An 18,838-nucleotide genomic window follows, 5' to 3' on the forward strand; every position below is an offset into this window, starting at 1 on the left:
AAAAAAAAAAAAAAAAAAAAAAAAAACAGTGCTATGTACTATATACATCCCTTGAGTCTATCACATGTTTCTGAAACGCCCTCACAAGCCAAATATGTAAAGACTGACCCCTAGAAAAATAAGGGCAATTGTTCTCAAATTTTAAAGTGGCTTAGGTTCCTCTGAGAAATTTGTTTAAATACCATTTCTGGTTCCAGCCCTTATCTCTGTTGTGGTAGAGAAATTTACATTCTTGGAAAGCACCCCAGGTAATCGTGAGGCAGACAGTCTACCGGGCACCATGCTAATAAATAGTTTGTTGTTGTTGTTGTTTGAGATGAAGTCGTCTTGCTCTGGCACCCTGGCTGGAGTGCAATAGTGCGATCTTGGCTCACTGCAACCTCGCCTGCCGGGTTCAAGCAATTCTCTGCCTTAGCCTCCTGAGTAGCTGGTACAGGCGCCAGCCACCACGTCTGGCTGATTTTTATATATTTTTAGTAGATATGGGGTTTCACCATCTTGGCCAAGCTGGTCTTGAACCCCTGACCTCGTGATCCACCTGCCTCGGCCTCCCAAAGTGCTGGGATTACACGTGTGAGCCACTGTGCCCAGCTGCTAATAAATAGTTCTAAGAGGAAGTTTCTATTATCAGATTGCTAAAATTATTTCATATCCCTAAATTACACCTCACGTTTTAGATACATTTTTTACAATGTATTTTCGACATTTCACACATCTCTTGATTTTAGTTTTTATTATTAAGCACAAAGTCAAATAACTGAAATATGGTAAGGATCAGAATGAGAGGTAAAAATTGCTGATAGACATAATACTTAGGGACTAACTCATTAATTTGTATCTTAGGGACTCCACCTGGCACTTTGGCTATATCTAATAATTTCTATTTTCTTTCTTCCTTCCCTCCCTCCTTCCTTCCTTCTTTCCTTCCTTCCTTCCTTCCTCCTTCCTTCCTTCATCCTTCCTCCTTCCTCCTTCCTTCCTTCTTCCTTCCTTCCTTCCACCTCCTTCCTTCCTTCCTCTCTCTCTCTTTCTTTCTTTCTTTTTTTTTTTTTTTTTTTTTTGAGACAGAGTTTCACCCTTGTTGCCCAGGCTGGAGTGTGCAGTGGTACTACCTCGGCTCACTGCAGCCTCCGCTTCCCTGGTTCAAGCGATTCTCCTGCCTCAGCCTCCCTAGCAGCTGGGATTACAGGTGCATGCCACCACACCCAGCTAATTTTTTGTATTTTTAGTAGAGACAGGGTTTCACCATGTTGCCTGGCTGACCTTAGGTGATCCACCTGCCTCAGCCTCCCAAAGTGCTGGGATTACAGGCGCGAGCCACCGTACCTGGCCTTAATAATTTCTATTTTCTACCTCCTATATCTATTTTTTTTACCTTCCATGCATTTTAGTAAAATAATTAGGCTAAGTTCCATAAAATATTTAAATCACTCATGAATGCTCCCTGTCATAAAGATGAATAAAAGCTCTCATGGAAATGTGCTGGAGTTTGGAAAATATCTGGAATTTCTTTTCTGGGCAAAGGAGATGTGGAACTGTGCACCCATGCGGAATAGCTGAGGACCAAGGTGTCAGGCTTTCAGTGTGATTTCTATGAATACCTTGGGGTTTCATACTATGCTTGGATATGCCTTGAACCCTTCTGTGAGGGGTATTAATCACCAATCATAAACAATCAAATAAATGTAAAATTAAAGAAGATTTCACCAGAACCAAGAAGCTTGAAATATTTGTGTGGGTTTTTTGTTGTTGTTTTTGAGATGGGGTCTCACCGTGTTATCCAGGCCGGTGTATGGTGGCGTGATCTCAGCTCACTGCAACCTCTGCCTCCCCAATTCAAGTAATTCTCCTGCCTCAGCCTCTTGAGTAGCTGGGACTACAGCCATGTACCACCATGCCTGGCTAGTTTTTGTATTTTTAGTAGAGACAGGGTTTCACCATGTTGGCCAGGCTTGTCTCAAGCTACCGACTTCAAGTGATCTGTCCTCCTTTACTTCCCAAAGTGCTGGGATTACAGGCATGAGCCATCACATCCGGCCTTGAAATATTTGTCAATTGATGTATAAAATTCCAAATGTAGCTTAGAATAGGGGGCTAAGGATGTCAACATGAGAAAATTAGTATTATATAAAAGTTGAATATCTAAAAATCTAGGGCCAATTTTTTTTTCTGGAGGCAGGATCTCCTCTCCCTCTGTTTCCTGGGCTGAAGTGCAGTGACATGATCATGGCTCACTGCAGCCTTGACTTCCCTGGCTCAACCAATCTTCCCACCTCAGTCTAATGAATAGTTGGGGCCACAGGTGCAAACCACCACATCAAGATTTTTTTAAAAAATAGAGATAGGGTCTCCCTGCTTGCTATGTTGCCCAGGCTGGTCTTGAACTCCTAAACTCAAGCAATTCTCCCACCTTGGCCTCCCAAAGTACTGGGATTATAAATGTGAGCCACCATGACCTGGTCTTAGTTTTGAAAATATTCAGAATATACAGATGCTTTTACATAATGAACTTGTTTACATCTTTGGCTATAATAGTTCATCTCTGACAATAATTGAAATGTCTAATAAGAGGGGTTGGTTCAATGTATCTACAATCTGGAATAGTATATAGTCATTAAATAATTTACAAATAATTTAATTTTATTAAAATTTCAGATATAATATTAAATAAGCAATCGGAAATTTACATGTAGATGATCTCAATTAAGCAGACAAAAAAAAGAAACAAAAACAAAAAACAAGAACTGACAGAAAAGGAAATAGTAACATGATAATAGAGGCTGAGGATCCCTAATGCAAACATCTTAAATGCAAAATGTTTTTCAGCACTAACATGCTCAAATAAAATACTCATTGGATCCCTTAAGCTTTTGGATTTTCGAACTAGGGATGCTCAAGTATTCCAAAATCCAGGAAAAAGAAATTGAAATTCAAAACACTTCAGGTCTCAAGCATTTCAGATAAGGGGTGCCCAATTTGCAGTGGTGGGATTGTGGCTGTTTAATCTGGCATGAGGCTGAACGTATACCTTCAGCTCCTAGGTAACGAAGTGCAACCTAAATTAGAACATAAACAAACTGCAAACCTAATTTAGGAATATAACAGACGGCAAGAGTCTCAGCCAAACGCAAGTGCCGAACTTCAGCCAGGGAAAGGCAACCAACTTATCAGGCCATGTCTAAGTAAGACAAATACCTCACTACAAGCAGTCAAGCCATTTCTTTTCTTTTTTTTTAGATGGAGTCTCCCTCTGTTGCCCAGGCTGGAGTGCAGTGGAGTGATCTTGGCTTAAGCAACCTCTGCCTCCTGAGTTCAAGAGATTCTCCTGCCTCAGCCTCCCCAGTAGCTAGGATTACAGACATGCGCCACTACGCCTGGCTAATTTTTTGTATTTTTAGTAGAGACAGGGTTTTACAATGTGGCCAGTGTTTCTCCAACTCCTGACCTCAAGTGATCAGCTGCCTCAACCTCCCAAAGTGCTGGGATTACAGGCGTGAGCCACCACACCGGCCCAGTCAAGCCATTCTATCTGTTCTTTACTTCCATGTTCTGTCTGTAAATACTCAGTGCCCACATTTTCTTTTTTTCTCTCTCCTTCCTTCCTTCCTTCCTTCCTTCTTCCTTCCTTCTTTCCTTCCTTTTCTTTTTCTTTCTTTCTTTTTCCTTCCTTCCTCTCTCTTCTTCCTTTTTTCCTTTCCTCTTTCCTTTCTCTCTTTCCTTTCTTTTCTTCCTTTCTTTTTCCTCTTCTTCTTATTTTGTTTGATCAGTATTTTTAGAAACAGGGTCTCACTGTTGTCCAGGCTGGAGTGCATTGTTATGATCATAGCTCACTGCAGCGTCAAAATCTTGGGCTCACAGGCTCGAGGGGTCCTTCTACCTTAGCCACAAAGTAGTGGGACTACAGGCCCCTGCCACTGCACCCTCTTAAATTATTTTAAATTTTTGGTAAAGACAGGGTCTCGCTTTGTTGCCCAGGCTGATCCTGAACTCTTGGCTTCAAGTGGTCCTCCTGCCTCAGTCTCCCACAGTGCTGGGATTACAGTGTAGCAGGACACGCTGCAGACAAAACCTCTCGGACGCCAGGTTGGTGAAGGAAGTGGCTTTTTATTCGGCAGAGAGTCTCAGCAGACTCGCATCTCAAGAACCGAGCTTCCCATCTAGAAAATCCTGGCCTCTTTTAAAGGCTCACAATCTTAGAGGGTACATGTGAGAGGGCCGTGATCCATGGCACCCAGCCACGTTGAGATTCTAATTCCTTGCTTCTGTGCAGAGAACCTCATTTTCTTCTGGTTGAAGAATGTGAAGCGTTGTGTGACCATTCAGAATTGCAAAGAACCAAGGTGCTAAGGCTTGTATAATGTGATTTATATGAAGACTTTAGGGTCTCATAGCAAGCTTGACTCTGTTTTGCATCTTTTAAAAGTGATTTTCAGCTGGGCACAGATTATAGGCACAGTGGCTCAGGCCTGTAATCCCAGTACTTCGGGAGGCTGAGGTGGGCGGATCATGAGGTCAGGAGCTCCAGACCAGCCTGGCCAACGTGGTGAAACCCCATCTCTACTAAAAAAAATATAAAAATTGGCAGGCACCTGTAATCTCAGCTGCTCAAGAGGCTGAGACAGGAGAATCACTTGAACCCAGGAGGCGGAGGTTGCAGTGAGCCGAGATCGCACCACCACATGCCAGCATGGTCAAAAGGGCGAAACTCTGTCTCAAAAAAACAAAGAAAGAAAGAAATAAGGTCTTTGCAAATGTAATCAAGTTAAAATGAGGTGAGTAGAGTGAAGCCTAATCTAATAAAATTGGCCTCCTTGTAAGAAGAAAAGATAGAAATACACAGAGAGGAGAATGCCATGTGACCACAGAGACAGAGACTGGAACGCTGCTGCCGCAAGACACGATGCCAAGGACCTGCAGCCACCACCCAAAGCCAACAGGAGGCAAAGGGAGGTTCCCCTAAGATGTCAGAGGGAGCGCTGCCCTCCAATTCTTTGATTATGGGCTTCTAGCCTTTGGAATTGCGTGAGAATCAGTTTCTGTATTTTGTTTTGTTTTTCTGTGACAGCATTTATTAATTTTTTTATTCCACTTTAAGTTCTGGGGTACACGTGCAGAACGTGCAGGTCTGTTACATTGGTATACACGTGCCGTGGTGGTTTGCTGCATCCCTCCCCCTGTCATCTACATTAGGTATTTCTCCAAATGCTATCCCTCCCCAATCCCCTCACTGGAGACACTCCGTTTGTGATATGTATTTTGCTATGGCAGTGGCACATAGTATACTCCTTTAGTATATGAATTTCCTAATTCATATACTAAAGGAATATACTATGAATATTCCTTTAGTATATGAATTAGGAAATTCATATACTAAAGAAAGTACAATAGGCCAAAGGAAGCTAGAGCATGAAACTCTAGCTTTGGAGTTTCTGGAGCTGTGTCAGTGTTGCTGGTATTCGACATCTGTTGGCAGCTGGTAGACATAATACTTAGGGAATAACTCATCAATTTGTGTCTTAAAAACTCCACCTGGCACATGAGATCACAGCCTTCCAGGGTCATGGTATGTCGGGCTAATAAGGCAGGCAGAGTTGGGTGCTAATACTATGTTTATGTAATAGCAAACATTTTAAAATGAGGTAATGCCAAAAGATAGGACATATGAAGTGAGATCACTAAGGCCTGAAATATATAGGAAAGTCTGTCTGGGAATGAGGCGAAGCTTGGAAAATATCTGGAATGTTTTCTTCTGGTTGAAGAAAGTCAGGAGTGCTGTGAACATTCAGAATTACAAACAACCAAGGTGCCAGGACTTGTATAATGTGATTTATATGAAGATTTTAGGGTCTCATAGCAAGCTTGACTCTGTTTTGCATCTTTTAAAAGTGATTTTCAGCTGGGCACGGTGGCTCATGCTGTAATCCCAGCACTTTGGGAGACTGAGGCAGGGGGATCACCTGAGTCAGGAGATCGAGACCATCCTGGCTAATATGGTGAAACCCTATCTCTACCAAAAATACAAAAAATTATCCTGGCGTGGTGGCATGTGCCTGTAGTTCCAGCTACTCTGGAGGCTGAGGCAGGAGAATCGCTTGACCTGGGAGGTGGAGGTTGCAGTGAGCCGAGATCCCACCACTGCACTCAAGCCTGGGCAACAGAGTGAGATTCTGTCTCAAGAAAAAAGTGATTTCCAATAAATACATTATGCATATACATAGATAAATAAATATTAAAGAATCTTCTTGATAATATGAAACCAAAGAATAGACTGACTTCAGAGACATTCACAAGGACATCAGGTGCTTCAACTAGCTTTGATTTATTTACCCACCCAGGGTCTAATTCTACTGCCTGAGTTAGAGATCAACGTTACCTATCAATTTCGTTCACTTTATTAACTCCAGTATGCTGACTTGGGTACCGAAGTTTAATCGATATTTTCTTGCAGTGAGCCATGTGCATTTCTTCAATATTCATGAATTCCTGAATTCATGAGCCTCGCACGACAGAATCTCGTTGTTACCAAATCCCCATGGATATGTGACTCCACAACCCTGGCTATGTAAAGACTCTTGATGAGAAAGTCCCCACGAAGGCACCAGCTGGGGAGGAGCCCCTCACCATTGCTTTTCTAACAGGACAGCCCTGCAGTCCTTATGGGGCTGAGCTCGTTCTGAGGCCAGCCAGCTGTCTCCCTGTCACTGATTCCGAAGGGAGATATGTCGCTTTCGGAAGTGCGTGCAAGGCAGCCTAAGATTCACATTAATACAAGACAGAGGTCAAATGCTGTTCCGTCCTAACTTTTGTTCCTTTCCAAATATATCAGGAACGTTTGCTTCAGGTCCTTCCAGACGGCAGGAATGGGTGCGGGGGAGAACAGAAGCTTGTGTGAGTGAGGATTGTTTTATTTTAATTTTGGCTCTGGGCTGGAAAGGGGTGACCTGACCTATTTTGTAAATAACCTGAACCAGAGTTTGAGAAATAATGGCACTGTGTATTGCGATGATTAACAAGAATTAATGAAAAATTAATAGGTCCTATTCTTTAAAAGCACAAATGCTGAAAATAATTTCTGCAGAGCATTTTAAATTCTTCCTGCTTCTCCAGAAACTGCTTTGAGATGTGATCAATGGATCTTCTATAGCATCAGGCAACATGCCAGTCAGTCACGGGCTCCTTCCCGTGTCCCCCACACCTTTCCTCTGTGGCCACCCATTGGGAAATGAGCCTTGGTCATAGTCACCAAGTGATTCATAGGTTCTTGAGAACTTTATATTCAGAGAGAATACGCACTGGGGTGAAGACAAACTGGGAATGAAAGGAAGCTAGGAGCCAACCCTGAAACATTTTTTATTAGTTTTTTGGATGGGAGTTTCACAACATAGCATACACAATTATACAATATCTAGTATAACTAAGATAAATGTACATGTATCTATTAACAAATGTGCTGGATCTTATCTATGCATAAGAGTTCTGGTCTCAGGCTGGGCGTGGTGGCTGACACCTGTAATCCGAGCACTTTGGGAGGTTAGGGCAGGCGTATCACCTGAGGTCTGGAGTTCGAGACCAGCCTGACCAGCATGGAGAAACCCCATCTCTACTAAAAATGCAAAATTAGCCTGGCATGGTGGCATATGCCTATAGACCCAGCTACTCAGGAGGCTGAGGGAGGAGAATTGTTTGAACCCGGGAGGCGCAGGTTGTGGTGAGCCAAGATCATGCCATTGCACTCCAGCCTGGGGGACAAGAGGGAGACTCTGTCTCAAAAAAAAAAAAAAAAGAGTTCTGGTCTCCAAAAAAGTGACTGCAGAAATGTATAGCATCTGTCAGTTTCGGTTGCATTGTGTTACAGTCAAGAGATGACCCCAAATCCCTGTGGCTTATGACAGCTAGGTCTTACCTCTCACTCATGTGATATGTCTGCCTCCCATCACCTGTGGCTCTGCTTTATGCCATTCTTATTCAGGGAACCACCAACCTCACTGGTTTTCTGGAAGAGTAAAAAAAGAAGTGGTAGACCACACAATGACTTTTAAAGCTTTGTTTTGGAAGCACACACAGAACTTTTGGACATATTCTAATGGCTACAATAAGCCAAATTACCAAGCCTCAGCCAGGGGAGTAGACATATATTATCCTTTCTTAGGAATGGGTCTTGTGGGCAGGGAAGTGAATATTTTGGACAATAATACAATCGGCCACCATCAAACATTTAATTCAAACAATATTTCTATTGGATAAAACAGACTGGGATCCCTTCTTCAGAATTATATTCTATGCCAGTTTACAATCCACATAAGGAAGTCATCTTTAATAAATTCACCAATCAGTTATTTTGTTTTTAATTGAGATGGAGTCTCTCTCTGTCACCCAGGCTGGAATACAGCGGCATGATCTTGGCTCACTGCAACCTCCACCTCCTGAGTTCATGCAATTCTCCTACCTCAGCCTCCCAAATAGCTGGGATTACAGGCACCTGCCACCACACCTGGCTAATTTTTGTATTTTTAGTAGAGACAGGGTTTCACCATGTTGGTTAAGCTGTTCACAAACTCCTGACCTCAAGTGATCTGCCTGCTTCAACCTCCCAAAGTGTTGGGATTACAGGCATGAGTCATCTCACCCGGTAGTTAACTCTTTTTTTTTTTTTTTTTTGGAAATGGAGTCTTGCTCTGTCGCTCAGGCTGGAGTACATTGGTGCTCACTACAACCTCCACCTCCTGGGTACAAGTGATTCTCCTGCCTCGGCCTCCCTAATTGCCAGGACAACAGGCATGTGCCCCACACCAGGCTAATTTATTTTGTGTTTTTAGTAGAGACAGGGTTTCACCAGGTTCGCCAGGGTGGTCTCGATCTTCTGACCTCTTGATACAACCTCCTCGGTGCTGGGATTACAGACCTAAACCATCATGCCCGGCCTTTTTATAAATTAATTTGTAAATTGTTATTCAACTAACCTTTACTGAGTGCCAGCTGTGTACCAAGAATAATGGTAAGCACTGTTTAGAAAAAGTCAAATAAGATACACTTTTTGCCCTTAGAGACCTTAGAGACTTCATGTATTACATTGCTTTAATTATTTTATTTTATTTTATTTTATTTTAAGACAGAATCTTGCTCCGTCACCAGGCTAGGGTGCAGTGGCTCGATCTCAGCTCGCTGCAACCTCCACCTCCTGGGTTCAAGCAATTCTCCTTCCTCAGCCTCCCAAGTAGCTGGGACTACAGGCTCATGCCACCACACCCAGCTAATTTTTGTATTTTTTTAGTAGACACCGGGTTTCACCATGTTGGCTAGGATGCTCTCAATCTCTTGACCTCGTGATACTCCCACCTCAGCCTCCCAAAGTGCTGGGATTACAGGTGTGAGCCACCGTGCCCAGCCACATTGCTTTAATGCTACTCTAAAATGGAAATAGCCAGTTTTGTTTCCCCAGTGATAAATAGCTCTGAATGATCTGGGCTTATTTCTAAAAGTCAAATCAGTATTCTACTCTGTGGGTGCCCAAAACAATCCCAGAAAGGACAGTCCCCTGAACCGTCTTGAACAGCATAGTCTCTGTTCCCTCCACATTCAAATGCTGGTCAGTGAGTTTCAGCAGCCTTGCTACGTCCAGCACGTGAAATACCTGCTCTATTGAGCTTGTACCCTGAATTTTACAAAGTATTTTCTCTGGGCCAGACACTGTGTAATCCTTCTAAACCAAAACCTAATTTAATCCTCCTAGAATTTACATTGTAGACATGTAAACTCTATTTTATATACCCAAAAACTGAAATCCCAGAAAAGAAGCAAGGATATCCAAGCAGTAAGTGACACAGGGTTCAAACTCAGTGTTGACATCATGAACTACAGTACAATAGTGCTCATCTGCCAGGTGTGGTGGCTCATGCCTGTAATCCCAGCAGTTTGGGAGGCCAAGGCAGCTGGATCACCTGAGGTCAGGAGTTCGAGACCAGCCTGACCAACACAGTGAAATCCTGTCTCTACTAAAAATACAAAATTAGCCGGGCATGGTGGCGCATACCTGTAACCGCAGCTACTCGGGAGACTGAGGCAGGAGAATCGCTTGAACCCAGGAGGCAGAGGTTGCGGTGCGCCGAGATTACGCCATTGCACTCCAGCCTGGGCAACAAGAGTGAAATAGATAGATGATAGATAGATAGATGATAGATAGATGATTGATAGATAGATGATAGATAGATAGATAGATAGATAGATAGATAGATAGATAGATAGAAAGATAGATAATAGCTCCTCCAGAAAGGAAATCTGATCGACAGCCAACTACCATTATCTCTGTATGGGTGGCAGATTGAGTCTAATGTGCTCTCCTAGCCTGGTGTCTATAGCTGTAGGGGCAGATGTATGTGATACTGCTAAGCTATCTAGGTCTCCTTCCTCATCTGGGCTATCCGGTCTGGGAAAGAGCTACGGAAGTGGCAGGTGCCACGATGAAGCCATTCTGGCCATTCCTTCAGCTGCATTTGTCAACCTGAATCTTATTTTAACCATTCCTGCGTTCACTGCTTAGATTATGTCATAAGCACACGCAGGTCAAAGTGGCTGTGCCTTCTCTTCACTCTCACTTTGCCCTCTTCACCTCTTCACATCCATATCTCAGAACTAAGAGTACAGTGCAGAGGCCTTGCTGACATCTAATAAGCATGGGCTAATGAATCAAAAAAACCCACAACCACCTGCTCCCTGGGTCTTAAGGGAAAATATAGGGATGGAGCTGAATACATGGTCACTCCCTTTTCTATTAATTTCCGCAGCTCATCTGTGGGTTGTGCTCCCTGCTCCACTGGGGTGACACAAACATGACAGATGGCACTCTCATGGACGAGGAGTTTATTCTGCGACACAGTGAGAGCTGTATGTTTTCCTATAAAACTCTTATAAATCACTCATATATTCTGGGTAGAATTGCTGTGACACAGAGAGATAAATGTTATTTAATACATGTGAACAGTTGAAATTTGTGAACCATCAGAGTGTAGATTCATACACATCAGTGAATCAGTGAATCATTTTGAGGTTTTGATGTAAATATACAGCATTAATAAACAAAGTTTATGACTTTCTAGGAAATAAAGGTTTTTATATGATGGAGGAATAAATATTTAATAACCAGTAAACTGAAGAATTTGCAAACTTTGTGCATCAAAATCATTGTAACAATTTAAAATGTAAACTATGATAATCTAAGAAAGAAGTATAGATATAAAAGGACAAAACAAGCATTTATGGATTTATCAATAAATGCATAGGTTAAAAGGAAGCTATTAAGACAAATAAAAAGATATCCAAGGGGAAAACATTAGCATTAGAATGGCGTCCAACCTAGGTTAGAAAGAAAACAAATGAGTAAGTACAGACAAGATCAAGAATGTGATCTTACACTTATCACACTGGGAATGCAATGTCAGTCTTCAGCAAACTAGTCATATGGAAATCTTGTATCTTTGTATAGTAGAGGAAGAATTATAAGCTCTTCTACTTTTTCTTTTTTACTTTTTTTCTTATAAATTATACATATTCATCATAGAACACACAGATATGTCAAAAGAAGGGTAAAAGACCATCTGTAGTCATCTATAGTTCGGAAATAGACATAGATCATAACTATAATCTTCTTAAAAATTTAATGACATACTCTGAAAATTATTCAATAACATTATAAATTATTCTGTAATATTTTAAAGGCCAATAATAGCATCAAAGATGATTTCGAGCTGAAGCAAACCCTAGGTTATCTAGTCTGACCTTTATAACAATGCCTTCATAATCTCTCCAAAGGATTTTGGGCCTTTTTCTTGACCACTTCAGTGACCTATATCAAAATCTCCAAATCATCAATTTGCCGGGAAATTCTTTCAATTTCCAAAAGCTTTACTTTTGAGAGGTCTTTCGCTATCCTGATTTTTGCCCACCCTTATTTTCTCTCCAGAACAGCACTGGGTTTAGAATCCATTTCAACTTATTCCCATCCTCTGGCATCATACCTGACTACATCAGGGTGATTTTACTATAGAAACTTCTTTAATCTATGTAATTAGTCTAGTAGCATTTATCCTATATTCCTCACAGAGTTGTTTTAAAAAATCAAGAAAGAAAATATTTATAAAAATGACAATACATTTTAAGCGTTGTATGAATAATAAACATATTATTCATCCCTCTTTTTAACTTATTATTCATTAAGTTAATCATTATTCATCATTATTCATTCCTCCTTTTAGGAGGAATTAAACATTCTTCTTTTACATTTACTATTTGAAATCGTTATCATTTTCACCTCAGTCCCTGCTCCAAGACAAGATGCCTGATTCTGTCTTGCATCTCTTATAAATTATAATATTCAGAATCATCGTCTTATCAATTCCTCTGGATACACGCCAATTTGTGAATGTCTCTCGTAAAAAGTGCCACACTGGACTAAGCAGGATGATCCTGATGTGGGTGAATAAGTGGAAGAGAAAATGATGTCCTATCATGAATATGCGTGGCTGTCCACTTGCTGTGTATGATGAGATGCAAGTGTTTTTATTATTACCAACGTCTGTGTCATTTATAAAGGATTTAAGAATTGTCTTTGAAAACCTCTTTTAAAGATAGCAAAATGACCAGAAGACTAAATGTAGAAGAATAAATACTGATGATTTATTTTCCCTTAACCACACAACTGATTGGTTATAGCAGATGTCCTTTAAATCATCCAGTTTTGCTCTTCATTAACTGAAGGACAGAGGGATTGAATTATTATCTAAAATTAAGTTTAAGCTGTATCTATGACTTTAAGTCATCCATGATTTTACTTACATTGTCTTTCCAGGGATATGAAGAGCTATAATAAGCCCTGAAACTAACAAGCAGGAAATATAATAATCTGCTCGTCGTTTTTATCAGTCACTGTTTTTCTCTTTTCTAGAAAGGCAATTCTAAGGCAAATTATTGGTAACTTATCTGAAAACATCATGACCTGTTCTGAAATAATATGTGAAATGACTATTTACCGAGTTGGTATGATTTCATGAATTGTTAGCTCTTGTGTGCAAAGGCAGGCAGGAATGAGAGGCTGCTGTGTTAACCCTTCGCTTTCCTTTGAGTCGAATAGTTTGTATGAAACAAGTAGGGCAGTCATCCACTCTCCCAGCTCTATTTGCTGTCTGCCTTCAGCAAGTCACTTTGTCATTCTCCCACTTTGTTTCTCCACCTGGAAAATCTGGAGTATCGTACTTAGAACTCCTTTCCTTCTGAGACTGCTGAGATCTTTAGGAGAAATACACTCTACACATTCAAAGATTTATGACAGTATTATTTTTTGAAACTGCCTACTTAAAGAAGGGGAATGAACTGGAGTTGTTAAAGTAATAAGGATATGCCATTTGAGGTTAGACTGTGGTTAGCAGGAACCAACAGCCAAATGTGGTTTTGTTTTGTATTTCCTTTGTCAATTTCAGCTGATTTCAGGCTGGCCCATTCTGAAAATAAGGCTGTATTTCACAATTCCTGGAATGTGCCCACGTAAGAAAAGAAGGCAGGTAGTCTGCTTGGTGATGATATATTTCAAGAACTAATTGTTATTTCCTGTGAATTTGCAACACAACATGCTGAGAGTTGAGTTGGAGCTAGAATATCAAATAACAAATAGTATACAAAAGGGATAACACTGCAAAAAAAAATTTCAAGTCAAAAATCAAAACAGAGCTCAGTGATTTCAGAAGCAATGGCTTCTTGTCAAGAATAACTGTCATTAAAATTTCCATAAGCACCAGTGAAATTGATTTTGGGGAAAAGTCTAAGGGAGGGTCTGTTTTATAAGACGCAGTGAAACTTTATTTTATTCTGAATTTTCCCAGCCAAGTTTGTAAGATCTCAGATTTTTCTTGGGCCCTTTCCCTACCACGGGGCCAAAGGTTTATCTCTATTGACACATACAGACTAAAAATTTTCATCCAGGAACCTCTATCAGGAGAGTCTAAATAGTCTCCTTTGGCTACTGAATCACACTAAGAGAGTCTCAGTCCTGAGATGATCAGCGGTGAGAAGTTCAAAAAATAATAAAAAGAGAAAGCATACAGGCGTGACAATACGCTTCTGATATACCACACCAAGTCCATGGAGCACAAGAATTGGTCTGGCGTCACTGTTTTATGTTCTCTGGATGTTGAAGAGTCTGATTTGCATTAGAAACCTCTGCATTCAGTAAACAAAAATCAGGATAATAATGACCGAAGTACTATTTGAAACAGAAAACAAACTCAAGCAATTGGTGTTTTGCAGTGAATTCATTCAAGATTTTATTAGTTAAGCTCTCACTTAGGTTATTAGGCTCAACTTGCTTTTTATTTCACTGGCTTCAATTACTCCAAACAAAAGGAGCCTGATTGTGTGTGTGTGTGTGTGTGTGTGTGTGTAAGAGCACGTGTATGTGCGTGTGTGAGAATGTCAGACATATCACAAACAGGCTTTCTACATTCATCACATTGCAAACCCATCAACAAAAGGAAGAAGATCTGAAGGGAATGAGTGTTTTCTTTCTTTCTTTCTTTTTCTGGTTTAAGGGATGGAGGGAGAATTTCTCTACATAAACAAGAAGGTTAGCATTGGAAGTCTGCTAAAAAAAATGTTAGAGCTGACCACAGGGTTGTAAATCCACTGACTGGAAGGAGGAAAAGAGAAACATTGCAAGCGACTGAAGTGTGTGTGGCTGCAATGTTTGTGGGTTAGATGAGAAACAAGCGCTGAGTGAAACAGAGAAGGGGGGTGGCTGGTGTGATTTGTTTGGCGTTCAGAGCCAATAGAAATCCCAGACTGTGATAATATCCCCATGCAGCGCCGAGAGGATTCAGAGCTAAGTCTCCGGGCTCCTCTCACATCTGCAGGAGCAGCCAGCCTGGGACCGCGCGGCGCGGGGCGCGCGCTCGCCCCTCCTGCACCCCCAGCCGGCGCGCTTCTCTTATGGGCGTCTGCTGCAGTCCGGCTGCGGCCGAACGAAAAGCGGCAGCGGGAGGCCAAACTTAGACCCAGCTGTGGACTATTGAGCCCAGAGGAGGCAGAGGGAGAGGGAGAGAGAGAGAGAAGGGGCTCGAGGAGGAGGCTTCCACCACGTCATTGCAGGTACGCGGCTTGTCACGGCTAATGTGACACAGACACGGTTTCTGATTTCTGCCTCCACGAGGCACTTAGAATGAAACTGACATTGTTGTTCCGTGGCTGGCGGGGGTGGAAAGCACGGAGCGGGTGTCTCGCCTGCTTCCCCCCGGGGAATTAACTGTTGGCGTGTGCTTGGGGGCCACAAGGTTTATTCGCCTATTGAATTATGCGTGGGAGGAAAGTAAGGACCTTCAAACTTGACCGTGATCTCTCTTTTTCTCTTTTAAATAATCTCAATACCAATATGTTGTCATGCAACCAATAAATACCTCTCGGTGACCGCCATGCTAATTATGACTATGGGGAGTCAAACACCATCTGATGGTTAGAAAGCAGGCTATGAACATTTCCCAACCTACCTATAGGTTGATATCCTCCCTAGAGGAATAGGAACCACTGTGGACTTCGGCATAGTTTTGGCTTTAAAAGCATGTGGCCAAGGTGCACTAACCTCATGAGTGAAATATCACTATACCACTATGCTGTGGTTGAAGGAGAAAAAGACAGAAGGGAGGTAGATGTTTTTTAATGTGATTGTCAGTGATCCTTCCTGTGTACCTGATTTATTTCTACATTGTCTTACCAGCTTAAAAGTGCATTTGTATTCTGCATGCCAGGCACCATCAGTTTCAGGATCTCATGTGTTACCACATTAAAAAGGCATTAATTAGAACCATCTAGTAGATGTGATATTTGTAAGAAAATATTGATTTTTGATTTTATTTGGTTTCATCCTAAAACTCAGACTTCTACCTATTTTTTTCTTTTTTTTTTATTTCGAGGTGTGAGTTCTGTTAAAAAAAAATATGTTTCCTGAGATTTTATCGCATTTGATTTGAAATTTTAAAGATGGTTATATAACTTTCCCCTGCTGTTGATTACTCGTGATTAAATTAGCATTGCCTAATGAGTTCAGTCCTTCCCGGGAAAAGCCAGAGGGAACTGCACAAAGTCTTGGTTAAAAGATTGGTCTTGCTTTGCAGTCTTCAAGTGCTGGCTGGTATTCATGTGGCTCTGAATCCCTATGAAAAACACTTTTTCTGCAGTGGAAAAGATTGGGACTCCAGTTCAGCCAGGGAATGGCTCAGCAGCAGGTGCAGGGGCAATCACATACGTTACCTTTCGTCTAAATAGCCCTCTCTCCGGTGGAAGAGGGCTATTTACCCACCGATAATTCACAATCAACTCAACATTCAGTAGTGCCTAGTTCTCAAGGTAGTCCTTGTCCCAAGGCAGGTGCCTGACCAAGGAACATAAGGAAGTTATAAGAAAGGTATTTGTGTTGTATATCACAGTGGAGAATTTATATTGACCTTTTTTGTTTGTTTGTTTGTTGTTTTTTCTATCAGATGAACGTGTTCTTTCTTTCATTAAAGGAAATGCATGCTTAGTTCTACATGGAGTCAGAAAACTTCATAGTTTTTGCGCATTGATTGATCTGAATGATTTAATAGGGTTTTTTTTTTAATTGTGTCAAAGTATAGACATGGCAAGTGAATACGATATATAGAAGGCATTTTGATTTTATAGATGAATTTTTTTTCCTTTTACATCAGAAAGAAACTGTGAAAAATTTAGCTGTTCAAATAAATATAAATTAATCGACCCAACCAAATTCTATTAGTAGTTAAGGATTGTTTTGTGTGATTGTGAGCATCTGTCACTCTTCTATAAATAAAAGAGCTGCAATAAATTGGGACCTATTTCCCTCCTAATTTTCAAACTCTAAAGTAATGTTGGGCGTGTTGCTAGCAACTTTGTGAGTGTGAGATTGATTATATTCACTTTGTATAGAGTAGGAGACACTGATGGCTTTTCAAAGATAGGTATAAATAATGCTGTGATTATTCATTGTTTTGTGCTATCGTTTTTCATTGAGAGAGGTAATCAAGTCATTCTCTTTTTTCTTCTTTGTTTTTGTATCCTTTCTTCTAAAAGCACTTCTTGATTTTTTTTTTAAAATATAGAACACTTCCTGAATTTGCGTGTCATCTTTGTGCAGGGGCCATGCTAATCTTCTCTGTATCCTTCCAGTTTTAGTAGATGCGCTGCCCAAGTGAGCGTTCTCTGTGAATCTTAGTAGAGCCAGCCAGAGCTTCACATACCCTCGAGTTATACGTTTGGTAAAGTTTAAACAAAGTACATGCCTTTAAATCTCTTTAAAGTAAACACCTCGTTTTCAAATGCAAAGGAATGGTATTAGACTCTCAGTTCTCACTGATATGGAGAGGATTGGCCTATCTGGGTCAAAGGCAGACACTGAGGGACAGCAAAGGCACAGGCGCACAGCAGGTTAGTTCAGCCCCATTTGTAGTTCGGTGTTGCTACGGCAGTTGCCCCTGTGTGATGTGCCAGGTTGCAGACATGTGCTCAGTATCAGGGTCCTTTAAATATCGAGGCGAAAAAAAAGAATTATTTCAACCAGAGAAAACGTGCCCAGCATTGGGCTTAAAACGGGTCACACAAAGCACCCACAAAAAAGACAAATCCTTTTGAAGGACAACGTGTTCAACTAAAAATTAGACCTATGATGCCATCTACTTCTTGGATTAGCTGCTTCTTGATAGTTTCTAATAATATTAGCTATAATAGACCTAATAATATATAGAATTAATTTTGATCACATGTCAGGCTAAAATATGGTCCTCAGACTCAACACTGACCAATGGCTTCTGTAAATTTCCCATTGCCGCCACTTCTAGTTGGAAAGATGTCTTTAAGTGGCCAGCATGTTGATGGGTCCCGGACGGTACTGGAGCACTGATTTGCAGAACAGAGCCCCAGAGCCACATAGAAGTTAAGAGGATGGAAAGTGAGAGGGTGGTATATACATTTTTGATGAGACATCCTGAATATTTTAAATAAACTCTCATGTTTTCTTAGGTATCTCACACACAGGTGTGGAATTAAAGGAAATACATTTGATGTACTATAACACTTCTGTCTATACAGGCCAGGAGAGGGCAGCATGCAAACTCCGAAAAAGTGATTTGATACCTCCCCTTGACCATGAGGAAGACTCCGGTCTCCAAATGGCAAAAAAATGTTTTTCGAACTTGAAGTGCCCTCTTCCCTTTGGAGAGCCAACTCTAGAGTCTTAGTAAAGGTACACCATCCAGAAGAGTTTGTTTCTATTTTGGCCTCCAGAATCGGTGCCACATGGCAAAATCAGAAAAGCAGCAGCGTATTTCACAGGAAACCCGATTTCCCTTTCTTTTAGTTAGCTTTACCCTTTGAACCTATTCAAGCAGTCTTGAGCTTTACTCTGTTAGGTGACTGGTGAGAGAAGGCGAAAGAGAACGCAAGGAAAAGAGGACGAGAAGGAATGGGGTTTCTCAAGTTGGTTCTCCAGGGAAAATGTTTATGAGCTGCTTCGTCAGTAGACCCAGCCTTTGTTTTAAGCATGTCTCAAATACTAGTTCAGGGCCACGGGATCGATTCTGTCCATTGACAATCAGAATCCTAGCAAATTTGGTTTCAAAACAAAAGAGGTGGAATAGCTTCTCTTGGTTGTACCCAGAATCTAAAGACATATGCTTAAAAAATAAGAATTGTGCATCCACCTCTTAGTATTTCAAAAATAATTAAAACTAGTCCATCGTAAACCTAGTCTAACTTTTTTTTTTTTTTTTTTTTTTGAGACAGGGTCTCACTCTGTCATCCAGGCTGGAGT

At 41.1% G+C, this 18,838-nt stretch overlaps 1 protein-coding gene and 1 non-coding gene across 3 annotated transcripts in view; one reads left to right on the forward strand and one right to left on the reverse strand.

Annotated features, from left to right (window-relative positions):
- Positions 1 to 14,665: 14,665 nt before the first annotated feature.
- GREM2 (gremlin 2, DAN family BMP antagonist) overlaps positions 14,666 to 18,838 on the forward strand; it is a 125,509-nt gene continuing 121,336 nt past the window's right edge. The window contains exon 1 of one of the 2 annotated variants that reach the window (XM_032242251.1): positions 14,666 to 15,129. In XM_032242251.1, the coding sequence (XP_032098142.1) occupies positions 14,840 to 15,129 (290 nt within the window). In that variant the 5' untranslated portion in view covers positions 14,666 to 14,839. The remainder of the gene's footprint in view (positions 15,130 to 18,838) is intronic. The other variant, XM_032242252.1, reaches the window with a different exon arrangement.
- On the reverse strand, positions 17,123 to 17,229 carry LOC116526200. Its single transcript, XR_004258018.1, has one exon. It is a non-coding gene; the product is annotated as a U6 spliceosomal RNA (small nuclear RNA).

This window comes from Sapajus apella, unplaced genomic scaffold (assembly GCF_009761245.1).
Source record: "Sapajus apella isolate SASKATOON/1434 unplaced genomic scaffold, GSC_monkey_1.0 scaffold49, whole genome shotgun sequence".
NCBI lineage: Eukaryota > Metazoa > Chordata > Mammalia > Primates > Cebidae > Sapajus > Sapajus apella.